This window comes from Artemia franciscana, unplaced genomic scaffold (genome assembly GCF_032884065.1).
Source record: "Artemia franciscana unplaced genomic scaffold, ASM3288406v1 PGA_scaffold_33, whole genome shotgun sequence".
NCBI lineage: Eukaryota > Metazoa > Arthropoda > Branchiopoda > Anostraca > Artemiidae > Artemia > Artemia franciscana.
The window spans coordinates 609,888-629,704 of record NW_027062668.1 but is presented as its reverse complement, the minus strand read 5'-3'; the positions used below and the strand labels follow the sequence as shown (position 1 = coordinate 629,704).

Sequence of the window (19,817 nt, the reverse complement as noted above, 5' to 3'; positions counted from 1 at the left end):
GAAAAAAAAACAAAGATTGGCTATATTTTTGTTCTGGGGAGCTTTTTTGAGCATTTTGTCTGATGGAATATTTCTCCATGGGTTGCAATTTCATGTCCAATTCCACTAATGAGGAATTTCAAGAGTAGAGGGGTAGTATGATATCTCTACTCTACTTTTCACATTTACCTTGCCTTAATTTGCTCTTGCAAGCATTAAGAATTTACAAGTTCTGATCGACTGATCGAACATTTGCGCAAAAAGCTATACTCTTTGCAATACGAAGTATTTTTGCAAGTTCTCTTCCCTCCTCTTACCCTATCGCCTCTGATGTGACCCAGATCTTTTCACACTCGGACACCCTCTTTGCCCTAAACTTGTGCACGTAGCGGAAATTTTACGGGAGTGCTTCTTGTGGTCTCATTGCACGAACTTCAATATCGTCACTTGTTGATACTCGAAAATTATACAAAGTCGATTAATACCCTGCCTTATGTTGCCTCAATTTCGTCTGCTTTGTATGACCTTATTAATATGAACTAAAGTTCAAATTTTGATTCTGTGCATCATGAACCCAGCTCAAAATTTATCGAAAAGCAGATGATACTTGTAAAAACGGCTGTGTCCGTATTCCACTGTCATGCTGACCCCTTTACTACAACTGAAGAAATCCTTCTGAATGTGATAACAAATGAGCAGGCCAGTCCAGCGGTTGCGAGCTCCTCATTTAGAGCTGAGAAACTAGGACTTAAGGCTGTAGCCAAGTATGTTAAAGGGGATGAAAAAGCCTTTTCAGGCGGATGTTGAACTAAATCAAAACAAGCTATGAGCATGTAGATTTTCGAAACGGTGACAAAGCAATATCTCAAGAATGGTTTACATTATTAAATATTATGCTTTAAAACTAATTGTTACTTTAAAAGTAAATGAAAAGGTACTGTGTTTATGCTGGTTGCCAATAAGACATCTCAGCAATATCACAAGAACAACTGGGGTATTAAATATGTATTTTAACTGAATCAAAAGAGTGTAAGTGTATCCAGGTTGTCAAAGAGTGTAGATAGAATTTTTTTGGGAAAACTATAAAATTTACTTTCAGGTTAACTTGCGGAGGTATACAAGTAAATTAAGCAATACTCTTCGTGTTAGGATTAAAATTGTTGAAAAAGTTTCTCCAACATACAAATAGCAAGCCGAACTATGATTTCTTATAGAAAAAAATTTATTATTTTCTTTTTCCATTAAAAAGACTACGTCAATAAAAAACGAACAGATATTAATTTAAAAAACAGATTCCACGAAATTAGTTTTCCAAAGTAAAGTAAAGAGCACCATTGAACCAAAAATAAGCAGAAATAAAGTCTAATAATCTTCCAACCTTAAAACTGCCACAAATCGACATCAATAAATAAATGAAACCCAAAACGAACTGAAATTATAATAAATAACCGATTAAAACTCAAAACGATTGGAAATCAATATGAATAGGCCTAATAACCCCCATGCCCTCTCAAGACCAGGACATAATTGGCACTTTACTGAAAACAAAATAAATTTTAAAGATTTTCACTTTTTGACGTTAATGAGTAAATAATTATTTAAACCTTAATGCATAAATATCAGAATATGTATATTAAACTGACAGTCCACGTTTTTTTTTCAGTAAAGTGCAAATTATGTTCTGGTCTCGAGAATTCATTGGTAGTATTAGCCTTACTCGTGTCAATTCCTGCTCGTTTTGAGTTTGGTTCGGTTATCGATCCGACAACGAGTTTGACTTGAGTTTCACTCGGTAACGAGAGCCAGCCATGTGACCAGACACATAGGCCTGCCAGTTTGAAATTCATTTCTAGATTCCGTTCGTCAATCTTTAAGATAAGATAAGATTTATTCATCATGAAATACAGATACAATATTATATTTTATTATTCACCAAAGGCTCATTGGTCTGTAAAGAAGTGTACCTAAGTACATAACTTCGAAGACCACACTGCCTTTCCATGACGGAAATATAACAGTTCAAAATGGGGATGAAACCTTTTAATTGACAGTGAAACAAATATAAAAATTTTTAACTGGATGTTTTGAACACATTTATGTTTTGTTTTTATTAATGTCTTTTAGTTTTACTGCTGATGATGGACCCTTTATATGTGTTTGAAATACTCAGTTTAAAAATATTCTCCAGGATAAATTCTCCAGGGGGATGTTTCTGCGGGAGCAACTTTCGACCGGGAGGGGGATTTGCGGGGAAAATTTTCCACTGGGGGAGGATTTTTGGCATGATCTGAAAAACAGCTAGAAATTAAACTCTCTTTGAAATGAAAGTGTACCAAGAAAAATTTTGATACCAATAGTTACATAAAAAAAATTCCACTTTTACGCTGATTCTAAATATATAAATTTAATCAAGTTTAGTTTTACCCACCAAAAGTTACGAGCCTGAGAAAATTTGCCTTATTTTAAAAAATAGGGAAAAACACACCCTAAAAGTCAAAAAATCTTAACGAGCATCACATCATCAGATTCAGCGTATCAGAGAACCGTACTGTAGAAGTTTCAAGCTCCAATCTACAAAAATATAAAATTTTGTATTTTTTTCCCGGAAAACAGATAATGAATGCGTGTTTATTTGTTGTTTTTCTTTGTTTGTTTTTTTCCAGGGGCGATCGTATCGACCCAGTGGTCCTAGAATGTCGCGAGAGGGCTCATTCTAACGGAAATTAAAAGTTCTAGTGCCCTTTTAAGTGATAAAAAAAAACTAGAGAACACCTAGGCCCCCTCCCACGCTCACTTTTTCCCCAAAGTTCCTGGATCAAAATTTTGAGATAGCCACTTTGTTCAGCATAGTCGAAAAAACCTAATGTTTAATGCTTTGGGACTACTTACTCCCCCAGAGTCCCCGGGGGAGGGGCTGCAAGTTACAAGCGTTGACCATTGTTTACATATAGTAATGGTTATTGGGACGTGTACAGACGATTTCAGGGGACTTTTTCACGCTAAAGGGCGGTCGGGGGAGGGGGTTACGTGGGAGGATCGTTCCGTGGAGGAATTCATCATTAGGGAAGAAAATTTCTCTGAAGGAGTTTCTAGCATTATTTAAAAAACAATGAGAAAATAAATAAATAAAAGTTTTTTTCTGGTGGAAGTAAGGAACAGCATTAGAAACTAAAACGAACAAACATTATTACGTATATAACGGTTTTTGTCTCCTCCAAAATACCTCACTCTTTACGCTAAAGTACTTTTAGTAATTTCAACCATTTTTTCTACGGTGTTTGTGATTCAGGGGCCATTCTTAAGAAATTGGGACCAAGTTGAAGCTTTAGTGTAAAGAGCGAGGTATTGACGAGGGGGAGAACCCGCTCATTTACGTAACAAAAATATACAAATATAGAATTCCATTACGTAAGTTAGTTCGTAAGTTACATATATTTATTACTAACAAAAACGTTCGTAAAAAAATAAAAGTTCTAGTTGCCTTTTTAAGTACCCAAAAATTGGAGTGCAACTAGGCCTCCTCCCCCACCCCTTTTTTTTTATCAAAATCGTCCGATCAAAACTATGAAAAGCCCATTTAGCCAAAAAAAAAAAAAAAAATGCAAACTTCGTTTTAATTATTCATGTGCGGTGAACCGAAATCAAAACATACATTAATTCAAAAACGTTCAGAAATTAAATTAAAAAAAAAAACAAGTTTAATAACTGCAAGTAAGGAGCGACATTAAAACTTTAAACGAACAGAAATTATTCCGTTTATGAAAGGGGTTGTCCCCTCCTCAACGCCTCGCTCTTTACGCTAAAGTTTTTTTTTAAAGTAGAGTTGTGAGAAATAGTCAAACTTTAGCGTAAAGAGTAAGGCGTCGAGAAGGAGACAACCCATTTCATAAACGGAACAATTTCTGTTCGTTTTAAGTTTTAATGTCGCTCCTTACTTGCAGTTAAAAAAAACTTACTTTTTTTAAAATTTAATATTTATTAACGATCCATAAATCAATGAGTAATATCTAATCGATTGCTTTTCAAAGCATCGTTTTTATTATTTTTGTTTTCTTTAATGCTACTTTATGTCCTTTTAAGAGTCGTTTATGTTAATAAAATTGTTGGTATTTTTGTTTTGAAATTAATTTTTTTATATGTCGAAGAAATAGTTTAAATAGTTGTGATAATGCTTTAAAGTGTTGACCCTAGGAAATGTACATGCTTTCTTTCTAGAATGGAGTTAACACGGATAGCAACCTGTCCTACAAAGGAGCTGAATTCGAAGGCATAGAGAACTTTAATGTTGATAAAGACATCTTATTTCCAGAGATGTCGGAATGGTAATTTTTTTTATTACTTTTTATTTTTAATATTTTATTTATTATTAATTATCTTATTTTTATTAATTTACTTTATTTTATTTTTTCTTATATTGAAGTTTGTATTAATTATTTTTTTTACTGATAAATAAATTGATTATTAATAAATTATTAATTTAATTAATAAAATAAATCAGTTAATAATTTATTTAGTTAATGTGCAAAGTAATATTCATTATTCTTTTTAATTGATTTTTGGGTATCTTTTTTATTGCCTTTGTTTATTTTACAATCTAGCGACAAATGTGTTAAAGATTCTATACCATAATGCAAGAAAGGTGAGTGTGTTGTCTTTCACGGTAGGCTATCTCTTTTAACTCTCTGTCACACATCGCTCGGAACACATCAGATTACATGTCTGTCACACATAAGATCGCAAAGTCTCAAAGTTTTCTATCTTTTGAATTTAAATTATTGTACAATTGCTTATAGAATTTATAGATAAGGAAGTGTAGTTGTTTTTTTTTCTGAAAGAATTCTTCTTAATTTTGATTGGCTAAAAAAAAATCAGATCGCAGTAAATTCAACCACAAAAAACTCTTTTTTGTGGAAATAAAATATGGGAAACCCCCCTCCGCTATTGTGCAAACATATAACCTGAATTGGAATATAGCCTACCCTGAATTGATATATATAGGATTGGGGGGCAAAGTTCATTTCTGACGCAATTGAATGTATAATATGAATTCAGGTTGCACTTCTGACAATAGGGGTAAGTCTGTTTCTTAGCTATCTGAATAATCTGTTAATATAAACGTTTGCCCAAGTATATTTTTAGAAAGACCAATGAGACCATCCTATTCTGTTGTATTTATCCCTTTAGCTAACAACATAACTTTCATTACTTAATTTTTATGTGATCCCACTAACCTATATTTGTTTAATAGCCCTATTGAGCATGGTGATTATTTCACTCTGTTGCTTGTTGTATGAATCGAAGACCACAATCAAATAAATTCAATTCGGCACGTTAAGTTCAATAGGGTTCATAACCCTATTGAACAAAGTAGTTGTTCCGCTCTATTGGTAGTTGTGTCAATTATAGTGTCACTTATTGTGTATTTGTGACTATTGTATGTGACCTCCTACCGTTACTCGTGCAGTTTGTTAATTATTTCCCGTCAAAATTGAATCGGTTTAGATTCGGACTGGTTCAGTGGGTTAGTTCGAATTGGTTCAGACTTGAAGAAATTTCGAGAGTCTGTCGGACTTGCTCTTCGGGACTGAAAATTTTTCCAGTCAAAATGTTTTTATAAAAGAACAGAAACAGTGGTACTCTTTTGGGGTAAGGTCTTGAAAGTAAAATGGGCTTAGTAAAATAAGCCCAAGCTGAATAATTTTTATTAAGTCACCTTTTTCTGGTCATGTCTCGTCGTTTAAAATAATGAGGTTTTTGTGGTTGATGACTGCAAGACGCTTTTCCATTTACTCTTAACAGCGTCTGGACATATGTGTCTGCAATATCATTAATTTGTATTTAAACACCTCCTCATGTGTGGAAGGAGCCTTTGAAGCAAATACTTTGAATCAAGATTGGCGGTCAACAAGCCAATTCCATGTCTTTTATTAATTAATTTTTCCCTCGACAAAGGGATTCGACAGTCCAATAAAAACTTTTTGTTCAAGAATTGGTGGTCAAATTGACTCACAAAAGTAAAAGCTAATGATGGATTATGTTGACGAAAATTCACGTTCAATTTTTATTGAAAGCCACGTGAGTGGTGGAAAATTGTTTTTTTTAATAATGAAAAAAGCCAAAAAATTCATTCAATTGCTGTTGCTATTCAACCTTTTATTTCGTTGCTTTAATCACCTTAGTAGAGATTACTTGGCACTTTGCCTACTTCAGAAGTAACTATTAAGAATATACCTTAATACAGATGAAACAATCAAATTGATCGTATACAGTTTAGGAGCTTTATCTTATGAAGAATTAAGCAGTTTCAGAAGTGGAAACAATTCCGAAGTGGAATTTATGCGCATGACAGTTTGAAATTTTTGCTTACTTTTTCATCCTAATTGCCTGTTCAGGGATTTTCAGTTTCATTGAAACTGTTCATCAGCAAAAGCGGTTTTCATGATACAGGAAAACTCTGCCACTTACAATATGAACTCATAAGAGGGACGGCGAAAAACGCCTTTTCAGTTTCACCAAAATTGTTGTTCAGCAAGAATTTTAGCCAGGATTTTATTTTTTTTTTATGTCACCTTTGTGTTGTTCTCTTTTTATGATTGTTTCTTGACTCGTAGATGATTCTGTTTGAAAAGAATCATTTACCTGTTTTGGCAGAGAGGCGAGAAACAAATTATTTTCGTTTTGTGTGAGCCTTTTGGTAGGATTCTTGTGAAGAAGAGTAGACCTTTCTGGGCGTTGAGCAGTAAATATATCTGTTGAAATTTCAGGACTTAGAGAGTTTAGATAACAAAAAGGGCTTATTATTCTGTCTGGACCTTTGCTTAGCTTCCGGTATGGAGCAGAATTTCGCCACATACAATCATATCCCGCAAGATGGACAGCAGAAAAAACGCCCATACTGAAAACAAAGACTCGTTTTTTCCTGTTTGATCTAATTGTATGCGGATATTTTATATTCTTCTTGAAAAGGGATGATTTTTTTAAAGTTACACATATCTTAAAAAAGTTAGATATAACCTTAAAAACCGGTAAGTCCGGAATTCAGTTACTTCTGGAACATCCATAAGCTGTTCTGTATTTTTTGGTGTTAGTGAGTGCCACATTAAAAAACAAAACAAAATGTGGATGAAAAATCAGCCAAAAATTAGCTAAAAGCAAATGGGACCAAACAACCTAAAAAGTTGCAGCTTTAATTTGAACTCGTAGTTGTCTTTAGGAATGAACAGATTTTTAATATTTGAATGCTTACGAGTAAAAAATATTGTCTGATTTAACTAATTATTTTTGTATGTATAATTTACGGTTATCAGTGGCAACACTGATGAAATAGTGATACTGCCCTAAAACTCTTAGGTATTATAATAGTATGATTACTAAAGGATCTAAGAATATAAGCCTCTTTTGTAGAGCTGCATAGTATAAAGGAAAGCTGTTATAGGAGTAAATAGTTTTTATATTAGTTTATTATAGTATATTAGGACTTCTTAGAATCAAACAGTTCGTGGTAACGAACTGTAGTAAGGAGCGACCCGGCTCAATAGTAACCAAAACTCTAAAAAATGGAATTTTGATACCAATACCTACATCAAAAGAATCGCATTTTAATGCTGATTTTGAATATATAAGTTTCATCAAGTTTAGTCTTACCCATCAAAAGTTACGAGCCTGAGAAAATTTGCGTTATTTTAGAAAATAGGGGGAAACGCCCCCTAGAAGTCATAGAATCTTGACGAAAATCACACCATCAGATTCAGCGTATCAGAGTACCCTACTGTAGAAGTTTCAAGCTCCTATCTACAAAAATGTGGAATTTTGTATTTTTTGCCAGAAGGCAGATCACGGATGCGTGTTTATTTGTTTTTTTGTTTTCTTGTTTTTTTTTTGTTTTTTTTTTTGTTTTTTTTCCAGGGGTGATCGTATCGACCAAGTTGTCCTAGAATGTTGCAAGAGGGCTCATTCTAACGGAAATGAAAAGTTCTAGTGCCCTTTTTAAGTGACCAAAAAAATTGGAGGGCACCTAGGCCCCCTCCCACGCTAATTATTTTCCTAAAGTCAACGGATCAAAATTCTGAGATAGCCATTTTATTCAGCGTAGTCGAAGAACCTTATAACTATGTCTTTGGGGACGACTTACTCCCCCACAGTCCCCGTGGGAGGGGCAACAAGTTACAAACTTTGACCAGTGCTTACATATAGCAATGGTTATTGGAAAGTGTAAAGGCGTTTTCAGGAGGATGTTTTTGGTTGGGGGAGGGGTTGAGAAGAGGGGGATATGCTGGGGGAACTTTCCATCGATAATTTGTCATGGGGGAAGAAAATCTCCATGAAGGGAGCGCAGGATTTACTAGCATTATTTAAAAAAAAAACAATGAAAAAATAAATATGAAAAAGTTCTTTCAGCTGGAAGTAAGGAGCAGCATTAAAACTTAAAACAAACAGAAATTATTACCCATTTGAGGGGCTCACCTCCTCCTAATACCTCGCTCTTTACGCTAAGTATTTTTAGTAATTTCAACTATTTATTCTACGGCTTTTGTGATTCTGGGGTCATTCTTAATGAATTGGGACAAAATTTAAGCTTTAGTGTAAAGAGCGAGGATCTGACAAGGGGGCGAGCCCCCTCATATATGTTATAAAAATATGAGAATACAAAAGTTCTTTACGTAAGCTAATTTATAAGTTACGTAAATCTTTTACTAATAAAAATATTCGTAAAAAATTAAAAATTCTAGTTGCCTTTTTAATTAATCAAAAAATCGGAGGGCAACTAGGCTTCCTCCCCCGCTCTTTTTTCTCAAAATCATTTGATCGAAATTATGAGAAAGCCATTTAGCCAAAAAAAAAAAATGCAAATTTTGTTTTAATTATTCCTCTGCGGAGAGCCAAAATCAAAACATGCATTGATTCAAAAATGTTCAGAAATTAAATAAAAAAAACAAGTTTTTTAACGGAAAGTAAGGAGCGACATTAAAACTCAAAACGACCAGAAATTACTTCGTATATGAAAGAGGCTGTTTCCTCATCAACGCCCCGCTCTTTACGCTAAAGTTTTTTACTGTTTTAAAAAGAAGAATTGAGAGAAAGAGTCAAACTTTAGCGTAAAGAGCGGGGCGTTGATGAGGAAGCAGCCTCTTTCATATACGAAGTAATTTCTGGTCGTTTTAAGTTTTAATGTCGCTCCTTACTTTCAGTTAAAAAACTTGTTTTTTTTATTTAATTGAGCAATAAGAGTTTGAGTAATTCGAAGATAATCATGCAGACGGAGAAATAATTATAGTTTGTTTTATTTCGTTTTTTCTTTTTTCTTTTTGCTTGACATAGAAATTGAAAATTGTAGCATAAATTTTTTCGCCTTTCTTTATTGCACTATTGAAGCGTAGGTCTAATTATCTACATTTTATTTTCATGAAAATAGCTTTCAGAAAAAAAATGGTCGGTATTCAATGTTTGAAAACTTTTTCGTATCGAATTGTTTTCAAAAAGGACCTGTTGAATGGGCCTTTGTTTTCAAAATAGACCGTATTGGTTTGTTTTCAAAATGAACAAAATGGACCTGTCTTATTGGCCTGTTTAATCTAACCATATTTTTTTTCCAATTCCTAGAATAAAAACAGTGAGAAAGGCTAAACTATAATTTCGGCAGTATTTGAATGCATTTGGTCAAATAATCCAATTCTTGCGTTGGGTATGACTCAATAATGATGTTGTTTTGTTATAATAAACTCAAGGTCACAGTGACTAGATATAATGTAAGAAAAATGTTGGTATAACTTTCCTAACATAATATAATCACCTAAATAAGGAAACACTTTCAGCCAATTAACGCCCCAATCCAGTATAAATATTTTAGCCAAGACGTCTGTTCAGCTGTCTTTACTTCGAAAAGATGAAAATTATAATAGAAAATCTACAAGAACAATATAAGAAGACATACTTAAAAAAACAACAAAAAAAACAGAGTCACACAATTTAAACCAACAGGCTGCAAAATAGTGATTTTCGGGGGAACCAAGAGGTGAAAATTGGGTGTTTCCATGATATTAAGCTGTTACAAAAAACAAGTATAACAATAGGGAATTTTTTTTTGCAAGAAAATACAATGCGAACTTCAAATGAATATTTCGACCCTTTAGCCAATGGCTGTTCTCAGCAAAACAAATGTAAAAAGAAAATATAAAATAAACTCAACTTCGAATACATTAAACTGAAATCTTTTCAAATCAGTCCTAGCATATTACTTCAGGGAACTTCCCTGAAATAATGATGCTAGTACAGTTTTGAAAAGATTTTAGTTTTAAGGATCGTTCTTTAATGTAAGTTGCTTTTATATTTTCTGTTTATATTTGTTTTGCCGAGGACATCCCTTGGATAAAGGGTCGAAATATTCATTTGAAGTTCGCATTGTATTTTCTTGAAAAGAAATTTCCCTACTGTTCTACTTGTTGTTTATGATGGAAAAATAGCTTGGTCTATTCTAAGCTGTTGCTTTCTTCTTTGGCCACATAGGCAGCTGGATGGTTGCTTTCTTCTCAAGGAAATTGGGTTATTATTACTTCGAAAGGACTCTTTAAAATTGAAACAGATCTTCCTTGCAAATTATATTTAAATTCTAACGGTTGTGGATCATCGCTATATGAAACAGTTCGTGGTAAGGAACTGTAGTAAGGAGCGACCCGGCTAAGTAGTAACCGAAACTTTAAAAAACGGAATTTCGATATCAGCAGTTACATCAAAGGAATCACGTTTTAATGCTGATTTTAAATATATAAGTTTCATCAAGTTTAGTCTTACCCATCAAAAGTTACGAGCCTGAGAAAATTTGACTTATTTTAGAAAATAGGGGGAAACACCACCTAAAAGTCATAGAATCTTAACAAAAATTATAACATCGGATTCAGCGTATCAGAGAACCCTCATGTAGAAGTTTCAAGCTCCCATATATGTGGAATTTTATATTTTTACCAGAAGACAGATCATGGATGTGTCTTTATTTGTTTTTTTTTTTTTCCAGGGGTAATCGTATCGACCCAGCGGTCCTAGAATGTCGCAAGAGGGCTCATTCTAACGGAAATTAAAAGTTCTAATGCCCTTTTTAAGTGACTGAAAACATTGGAGGGCACCTAGGCCCGCCATTTTATTCAGCATAGTCGAAAAAACCTAATAACTATGTCTTTAAGGACAACTTACTCCCCCAAAGTCCCCGTGGGAGGGGCTACAAGTTACAAACTTTGACCAGTGTATACATATAGTAATGGTTAATGGGAAATGTACAGACGTTTTCAGGAAGATTTTTTTGATTGGGGGGAAGGGGGTTATGCGGGGAGAACTTTCCACGGAGGAGTTTGTCATGGGGGAAGAGAACTTTCATGAATGGGGAGCAGGATTTTTTTGCAATTTTTTAAAAACAATGAAAAAATAAATATGAAAAAGTTCTTTTCAATTGGAAGTAAGGAGCAGCATTGGAACTTAAAACGAACAGAAATTATTACGCATATTAGGGGTTCACCTCCTCCTAATACCTCGCTCTTTACGCCAAAGTAATTTTATAAATTTCAACTATTTATTCTGCGGCCTTTGTGATTCAGGGGTCATTCTTAAGGAATTGCAACACAATTTAAGCTTTAATGTAAAGAGCGAGGTATTGACGAGGGGCCGAACCCCCTCATATACGTAATAAAAACATACGAATATAGAATTTCGTTACGTAAGTTAATTCGTGAGTTATGTATATTTTTACTAATAAAAACGTTTGTAAAAAATTAAAAGTTCTAGTTGCCTTTTTAAGTAACCAAAAAATTCGGCGGTAACTAGGCCTACTCCCCCGGTCCGTTTTTTCTCACAATCGTCCGATCAAAACTATGAGTGAGCCATCTAGCCAAAAAATAAATTAATATATAAATTTCGTTCCAATTATTCATATGCGGAGAGCCAAAATCAAACATGCATTAATTCAGAAACGTTCAGAAATTACATAAAAAAACAAGCCTTTTTAACTGAAAGTAAGGAGTGACATTAAAACTTAAAACGAAGAGAAATTAACCAATATATGAAAGGGGCTGTTCCCTCCTCAACGCCCCGCTCTTTACGCTAATGTTTTTTGCTATTTTAAAATGTAGAGTTGAGAGAAAGAGTCAATCCTTAGCGTAAAGAGCGGGGCGTTGAGGAGGGAAAAGTGCCTTTCATATACGGATTAATTTCTGTTCCTTTTAAGTTTTAATGTCGCTCCTTACTTTCAGGTAAAAAAAAATTGTTTTTTCATTTAATAGCCTAAAGGTCAAGTCTGACATTTCAATGCCTCAGGAAAACGCCAAAAAGCGGATAGCATTATTGCTTTAACTACACCCTCTTCTTCCAGCTTTGAATTGCATTGCCGCTTCTCTCTTTCAAAACAGCTTTACGAACGCTTTTTGAAAACTTTCTCGAAGTCTGAAAATTTCAGATGCGGCCTTTGGGTGTGACAGCTGCTAGTTTATAATTTTATTTTAACTATCGAATGATTCATATTTTTAAATTTACGACAATGATGATTTGGCATAATGTCTTTTTTGGAATTATTCATATCAAAATTGACACTAGTATTTTTTAAACTTTAGCATAAAAAGCGCTATCAATTTGCAAAAAAAAAGGTACGGTAGATTGAGGGATGGTCCTTACAGTTGCCTATGTGTGGAGAGATGGACGAGTTTTTGAATCATTTTTAGGGAAGTGTACGGAATTGAGGGATTGACACCTGAAAATATTTGGTAAAAAGGTCGGGAGAAGAGACTGGATTTTGGAAATTTTGAAAAGTAGGTGTTGCTTAGATATAAATAATATGGAACATTCGTCTTGGTAGGTATGAGGCATCGTGATAATTATCTTGAATAATCAGTTTTTCCTGCTCTTAATTGCACTGATGATTCTTTCTTTTAAAATTTGCAAAACAAAAGCTTTTTGACAATTTTTTCGGAAGTGTGAAAATGACAGATTTAGCCTTTGGGCGTGACAGCTAAGAAGTTATAATTTGTTTTTAACTATTGAAAGTTTCAAATTTTAAGACTTACAACAATGATGATTTGGCAAATTACTTTTTTGGAATTATTTGTAACAAAAATGACAATAATATTTTTTTAAACTTTGACATGAATATGCTATAGATTTACAAAATTACTATAGATTTACTATAGATTGATATTTACTATAGATTGATAATTTACTATAGATAATTTACTATAGATTGAGAGATGGTCCTTACAGTTGCCCTATGATGGAGCGATGGATGTGTCTTTGCTTCAATTTTTAGGGGAATTATTTGAATTATTTTGTAACAAAATTGACAACAATAGTTTTTTAAACTTTGACATAACAGTGCTATAGATTTACAAAATTACTATAGATTTACTATAGATTGATATCTACTATAGATTGATAATTTACTATAGATAATTTACTATAGATTGAGAGATGGTCCTTACAGTTGCCCTATGATGGAGCGATGGATGTGTCTTTGCTTCAATTTTTAGGGGAATTATTTGAATTATTTTGTAACAAAATTGACAACAATAGTTTTTTAAACTTTGACATAACAGTGCTATAGATTTACAAAATTACTATAGATTTACTATAGATTGATATTTACTATAGATTGATAATTTACTATAGATAATTTACTATAGATTGAGAGATGGTCCTTACAGTTGCCCTATGATGGAGCGATGGATGTGTCTTTGCTTCAATTTTTAGGGGAATTATTTGAATTATTTTGTAACAAAATTGACAACAATAGTTTTTTAGACTTTGACATAACAGTGCTATAGATTTACAAAATTACTATAGATTTACTATAGATTGATATTTACTATAGATTGATAATTTACTATAGATAATTTACTATAGATTGAGAGATGGTCCTTACAGTTGCCCTATGATGGAGCGATGGATGTGTCTTTGCTTCAATTTTTAGGGGAATTATTTGAATTATTTTGTAACAAAATTGACAACAATAGTTTTTTAAACTTTGACATAACAGTGCTATAGATTTACAAAATTACTATAGATTTACTATAGATTGATATCTACTATAGATTGATAATTTACTATAGATAATTTACTATAGATTGAGAGATGGTCCTTACAGTTGCCCTATGATGGAGCGATGGATGTGTCTTTGCTTCAATTTTTAGGGGAATTATTTGAATTATTTTGTAACAAAATTGACAACAATAGTTTTTTAAACTTTGACATAACAGTGCTATAGATTTACAAAATTACTATAGATTTACTATAGATTGATATTTACTATAGATTGATAATTTACTATAGATAATTTACTATAGATTGAGAGATGGTCCTTACAGTTGCCCTATGATGGAGCGATGGATGTGTCTTTGCTTCAATTTTTAGGGGAATTATTTGAATTATTTTGTAACAAAATTGACAACAATAGTTTTTTAGACTTTGACATAACAGTGCTATAGATTTACAAAATCACTATAGATTTACTATAGATTGATATTTACTATAGATTGATAATTTACTATAGATAATTTACTATAGATTGAGAGATGGTCCTTACAGTTGCCCTATGATGGAGCGATGGATGTGTCTTTGCTTCAATTTTTAGGGGAATTATTTGAATTATTTTGTAACAAAATTGACAACAATAGTTTTTTAAACTTTGACATAACAGTGCTATAGATTTACAAAATTACTATAGATTTACTATAGATTGATATTTACTATAGATTGATAATTTACTATAGATAATTTACTATAGATTGAGAGATGGTCCTTACAGTTGCCCTATGATGGAGCGATGGATGTGTCTTTGCTTCAATTTTTAGGGGAATTATTTGAATTATTTTGTAACAAAATTGACAACAAAAGTTTTTTAAACTTTGACATAACAGTGCTATAGATTTACAAAATTACTATAGATTTACTATAGATTGATATTTACTATAGATTGATAATTTACTATAGATAATTTACTATAGATTGAGAGATGGTCCTTACAGTTGCCCTATGATGGAGCGATGGATGTGTCTTTGCTTCAATTTTTAGGGGAATTATTTGAATTATTTTGTAACAAAATTGACAACAATAGTTTTTTAAACTTTGACATAACAGTGCTATAGATTTACAAAATTACTATAGATTTACTATAGATTGATATTTACTATAGATTGATAATTTACTATAGATAATTTACTATAGATTGAGAGATGGTCCTTACAGTTGCCCTATGATGGAGCGATGGATGTGTCTTTGCTTCAATTTTTAGGGGAATTATTTGAATTATTTTGTAACAAAATTGACAACAATAGTTTTTTAAACTTTGACATAACAGTGCTATAGATTTACAAAATTACTATAGATTTACTATAGATTGATATTTACTATAGATTGATAATTTACTATAGATAATTTACTATAGATTGAGAGATGGTCCTTACAGTTGCCCTATGATGGAGCGATGGATGTGTCTTTGCTTCAATTTTTAGGGGAATTATTTGAATTATTTTGTAACAAAATTGACAACAATAGTTTTTTAAACTTTGACATAACAGTGCTATAGATTTACAAAATTACTATAGATTTACTATAGATTGATATCTACTATAGATTGATAATTTACTATAGATAATTTACTATAGATTGAGAGATGGTCCTTACAGTTGCCCTATGATGGAGCGATGGATGTGTCTTTGCTTCAATTTTTAGGGGAATTATTTGAATTATTTTGTAACAAAATTGACAACAATAGTTTTTTAAACTTTGACATAACAGTGCTATAGATTTACAAAATCACTATAGATTTACTATAGATTGATATTTACTATAGATTGATAATTTACTATAGATAATTTACTATAGATTGAGAGATGGTCCTTACAGTTGCCCTATGATGGAGCGATGGATGTGTCTTTGCTTCAATTTTTAGGGGAATTATTTGAATTATTTTGTAACAAAATTGACAACAATAGTTTTTTAAACTTTGACATAACAGTGCTATAGATTTACAAAATTACTATAGATTTACTATAGATTGATATTTACTATAGATTGATAATTTACTATAGATAATTTACTATAGATTGAGAGATGGTCCTTACAGTTGCCCTATGATGGAGCGATGGATGTGTCTTTGCTTCAATTTTTAGGGGAATTATTTGAATTATTTTGTAACAAAATTGACAACAAAAGTTTTTTAAACTTTGACATAACAGTGCTATAGATTTACAAAATTACTATAGATTTACTATAGATTGATATTTACTATAGATTGATAATTTACTATAGATAATTTACTATAGATTGAGAGATGGTCCTTACAGTTGCCCTATGATGGAGCGATGGATGTGTCTTTGCTTCAATTTTTAGGGGAATTATTTGAATTATTTTGTAACAAAATTGACAACAATAGTTTTTTAAACTTTGACATAACAGTGCTATAGATTTACAAAATTACTATAGATTTACTATAGATTGATATTTACTATAGATTGATAATTTACTATAGATAATTTACTATAGATTGAGAGATGGTCCTTACAGTTGCCCTATGATGGAGCGATGGATGTGTCTTTGCTTCAATTTTTAGGGGAATTATTTGAATTATTTTGTAACAAAATTGACAACAATAGTTTTTTAAACTTTGACATAACAGTGCTATAGATTTACAAAATTACTATAGATTTACTATAGATTGATATTTACTATAGATTGATAATTTACTATAGATAATTTACTATAGATTGAGAGATGGTCCTTACAGTTGCCCTATGATGGAGCGATGGATGTGTCTTTGCTTCAATTTTTAGGGGAATTATTTGAATTATTTTGTAACAAAATTGACAACAATAGTTTTTTAAACTTTGACATAACAGTGCTATAGATTTACAAAATTACTATAGATTTACTATAGATTGATATCTACTATAGATTGATAATTTACTATAGATAATTTACTATAGATTGAGAGATGGTCCTTACAGTTGCCCTATGATGGAGCGATGGATGTGTCTTTGCTTCAATTTTTAGGGGAATTATTTGAATTATTTTGTAACAAAATTGACAACAATAGTTTTTTAAACTTTGACATAACAGTGCTATAGATTTACAAAATTACTATAGATTTACTATAGATTGATATTTACTATAGATTGATAATTTACTATAGATAATTTACTATAGATTGAGAGATGGTCCTTACAGTTGCCCTATGATGGAGCGATGGATGTGTCTTTGCTTCAATTTTTAGGGGAATTATTTGAATTATTTTGTAACAAAATTGACAACAATAGTTTTTTAAACTTTGACATAACAGTGCTATAGATTTACAAAATTACTATAGATTTACTATAGATTGATATCAAACAGTTCGTGGTAACGAACTGTAGTAAGGAGCGACCCGGCTCAATAGTAACCAAAACTCTAAAAAATGGAATTTTGATACCAATAGCTATATCAAAAGAATCGCATTTCAATGCTGGTTTTAAATATATAAGTTTCATCAAGTTTAGTCTTACCCATCAAAAGTTACGAGCCTGAGAAAATTTGCGTTATTTTAGAAAATAGGGGGAAACGCCCCCTAAAAGTCATAGAATCTTAACGAAAATCACGCCATCAGATTCAGCGTATCAGAGAACCCTAATGTAGAAGTTTCGAGCTCCTATCTACAAAAATGTGGAATTTTGCATTTTTTGCCAGAAGGCAGATCACGGATGCGTGTTTATTTGTTTTTTGTTTTTTTGTTTTTTTGTTTTTTTGTTTTTTTTTGTTTTGTTTTTTCCCAGGGGTGATCGTATCGACCCAGTTGTCCTAGAATGTTGCAAGAGGGCTCATTCTAACGGAAATGAAAAGTTCTAGTGCCCTTTTTAAGTGACCAAAAAAATTGGAGGGCACCTAGGCCCCCTCCCACGCTAATTATTTTCCCAAAGTCAACGGATCAAAATTTTGAGATGGCCATTTTGTTCCGTAGAGTCGAAAACCATAATAACTATGTCTTTGGGGATGACTTACCCCCCACAGTCCCTGGGGGAGGGGCTGCAAGTTACAAACTTTGACCAATGTTTACATACAGTAATGGTTATTGGGAAGTGTACCGACGTTATCAGGGGGATTTTTTTGGTTTGGGTGTGGGGTTCAGGGGAGGGGGCTATATGGGAGGATCTTTCCTTGGAGGAATATTTCATGGGGGAAGAGAAATTCAATGAAAAGGGCGCAGGACTTTCTAGCATTACTATAAAAAAAACCAATGAAAATGTAAACATGAAAAAGTTTTTTCAATTGAAAGTAAGGAGAAGCATTAAAACTTAAAACGAACAGAGATTATTACGCATATGAGGGGTTCTAAAAATACTCTAGCATAAAGAGCGAGGTATTTAGGAGGAGATAAATACTTCGCTCTTTATGCTAAATTTTTTTTAAATAATTTCAACTATTTATTCTACGGCCTTTCTGATTCAGGGGTCATAATTAAAGAATTGGGATAAACCAAGATTTATTGTGAAGAGCGAGGTATTAACGAGGGGACCAACCCCCTCATATATATAATCAAAAAATTCTTAAGTTAATTCTTAAGTTACGTATTTTTTTTACTAATAAAAACGTTCGTTAAAAATAAAAGATCTAGTTGCCTATTTAAGCAACCGAAAAATTGGAGGGCAATTAGACCTCCTTCCCCACCCCTTATTTCTCAAAATCGTCTGATCAAAACTAAGAGAAAGCCATTTAGCCAAAAAAAGAATTAATATGCAAATTTCATTTTTATAATTTATGTACGGAGAGCCAAAATCAGACATGCATTAATTCAAAAACTTTCAGAAATTAAATAAAAAAACAAGTTTTTTTAAATGAAAGTAAGGAGCGACATTAAAACTTAAAACGAACAGAAATTACTCCGTATATGAAAGGGGCTTTCCCTCCTCGACACCCCGCTCCTTACGCTAAAGTTTTTTATTGTTTTAAAAAGTAGAGTTGCGAGAAAGAATCAAACTTTAGCGCAAGGAGCGGGGTGTCGAGGAGGGAAAGCCCCTTTCATATACGGAGTAATTTCTGTTCGTTTTAAGTTTTAATGTCGCTCCTTACTTTCATTTAAAAAAACTTGTTTTTTTATTTAATCTACTATAGATTGATAATTTACTATAGATAATTTACTATAGATTGAGAGATGGTCCTTACAGTTGCCCTATGATGGAGCGATGGATGTGTCTTTGCTTCAATTTTTAGGGGAATTATTTGAATTATTTTGTAACAAAATTGACAACAATAGTTTTTTAAACTTTGACATAACAGTGCTATAGATTTACAAAATTACTATAGATTTACTATAGATTGATATTTACTATAGATTGATAATTTACTATAGATAATTTACTATAGATTGAGAGATGGTCCTTACAGTTGCCCTATGATGGAGCGATGGATGTGTCTTTGCTTCAATTTTTAGGGGAATTATTTGAATTATTTTGTAACAAAATTGACAACAATAGTTTTTTAAACTTTGACATAACAGTGCTATAGATTTACAAAATTACTATAGATTTACTATAGATTGATATCTACTATAGATTGATAATTTACTATAGATAATTTACTATAGATTGAGAGATGGTCCTTACAGTTGCCCTATGATGGAGCGATGGATGTGTCTTTGCTTCAATTTTTAGGGGAATTATTTGAATTATTTTGTAACAAAATTGACAACAATAGTTTTTTAAACTTTGACATAACAGTGCTATAGATTTACAAAATTACTATAGATTTACTATAGATTGATATCTACTATAGATTGATAATTTACTATAGATAATTTACTATAGATTGAGGGATGGTCCTTACAGTTGCCCTATGATGGA

The 19,817-nt window shown here is 32.2% G+C and overlaps 1 protein-coding gene across 6 annotated transcripts in view; it reads left to right on the top strand.

Annotated features, from left to right (window-relative positions):
- Window positions 1-19,817, top strand: part of LOC136041708 (xaa-Pro dipeptidase-like) — a 125,427-nt gene that overhangs the window by 24,552 nt on the left and 81,058 nt on the right. For all 6 annotated transcript variants that reach the window (XM_065726448.1, XM_065726447.1, XM_065726446.1 and 3 more), the window contains exon 5: window positions 4,195-4,301. In XM_065726448.1, coding sequence (XP_065582520.1) covers window positions 4,195-4,301 — 107 coding nt within the window. The remainder of the gene's footprint in view (window positions 1-4,194; window positions 4,302-19,817) is intronic.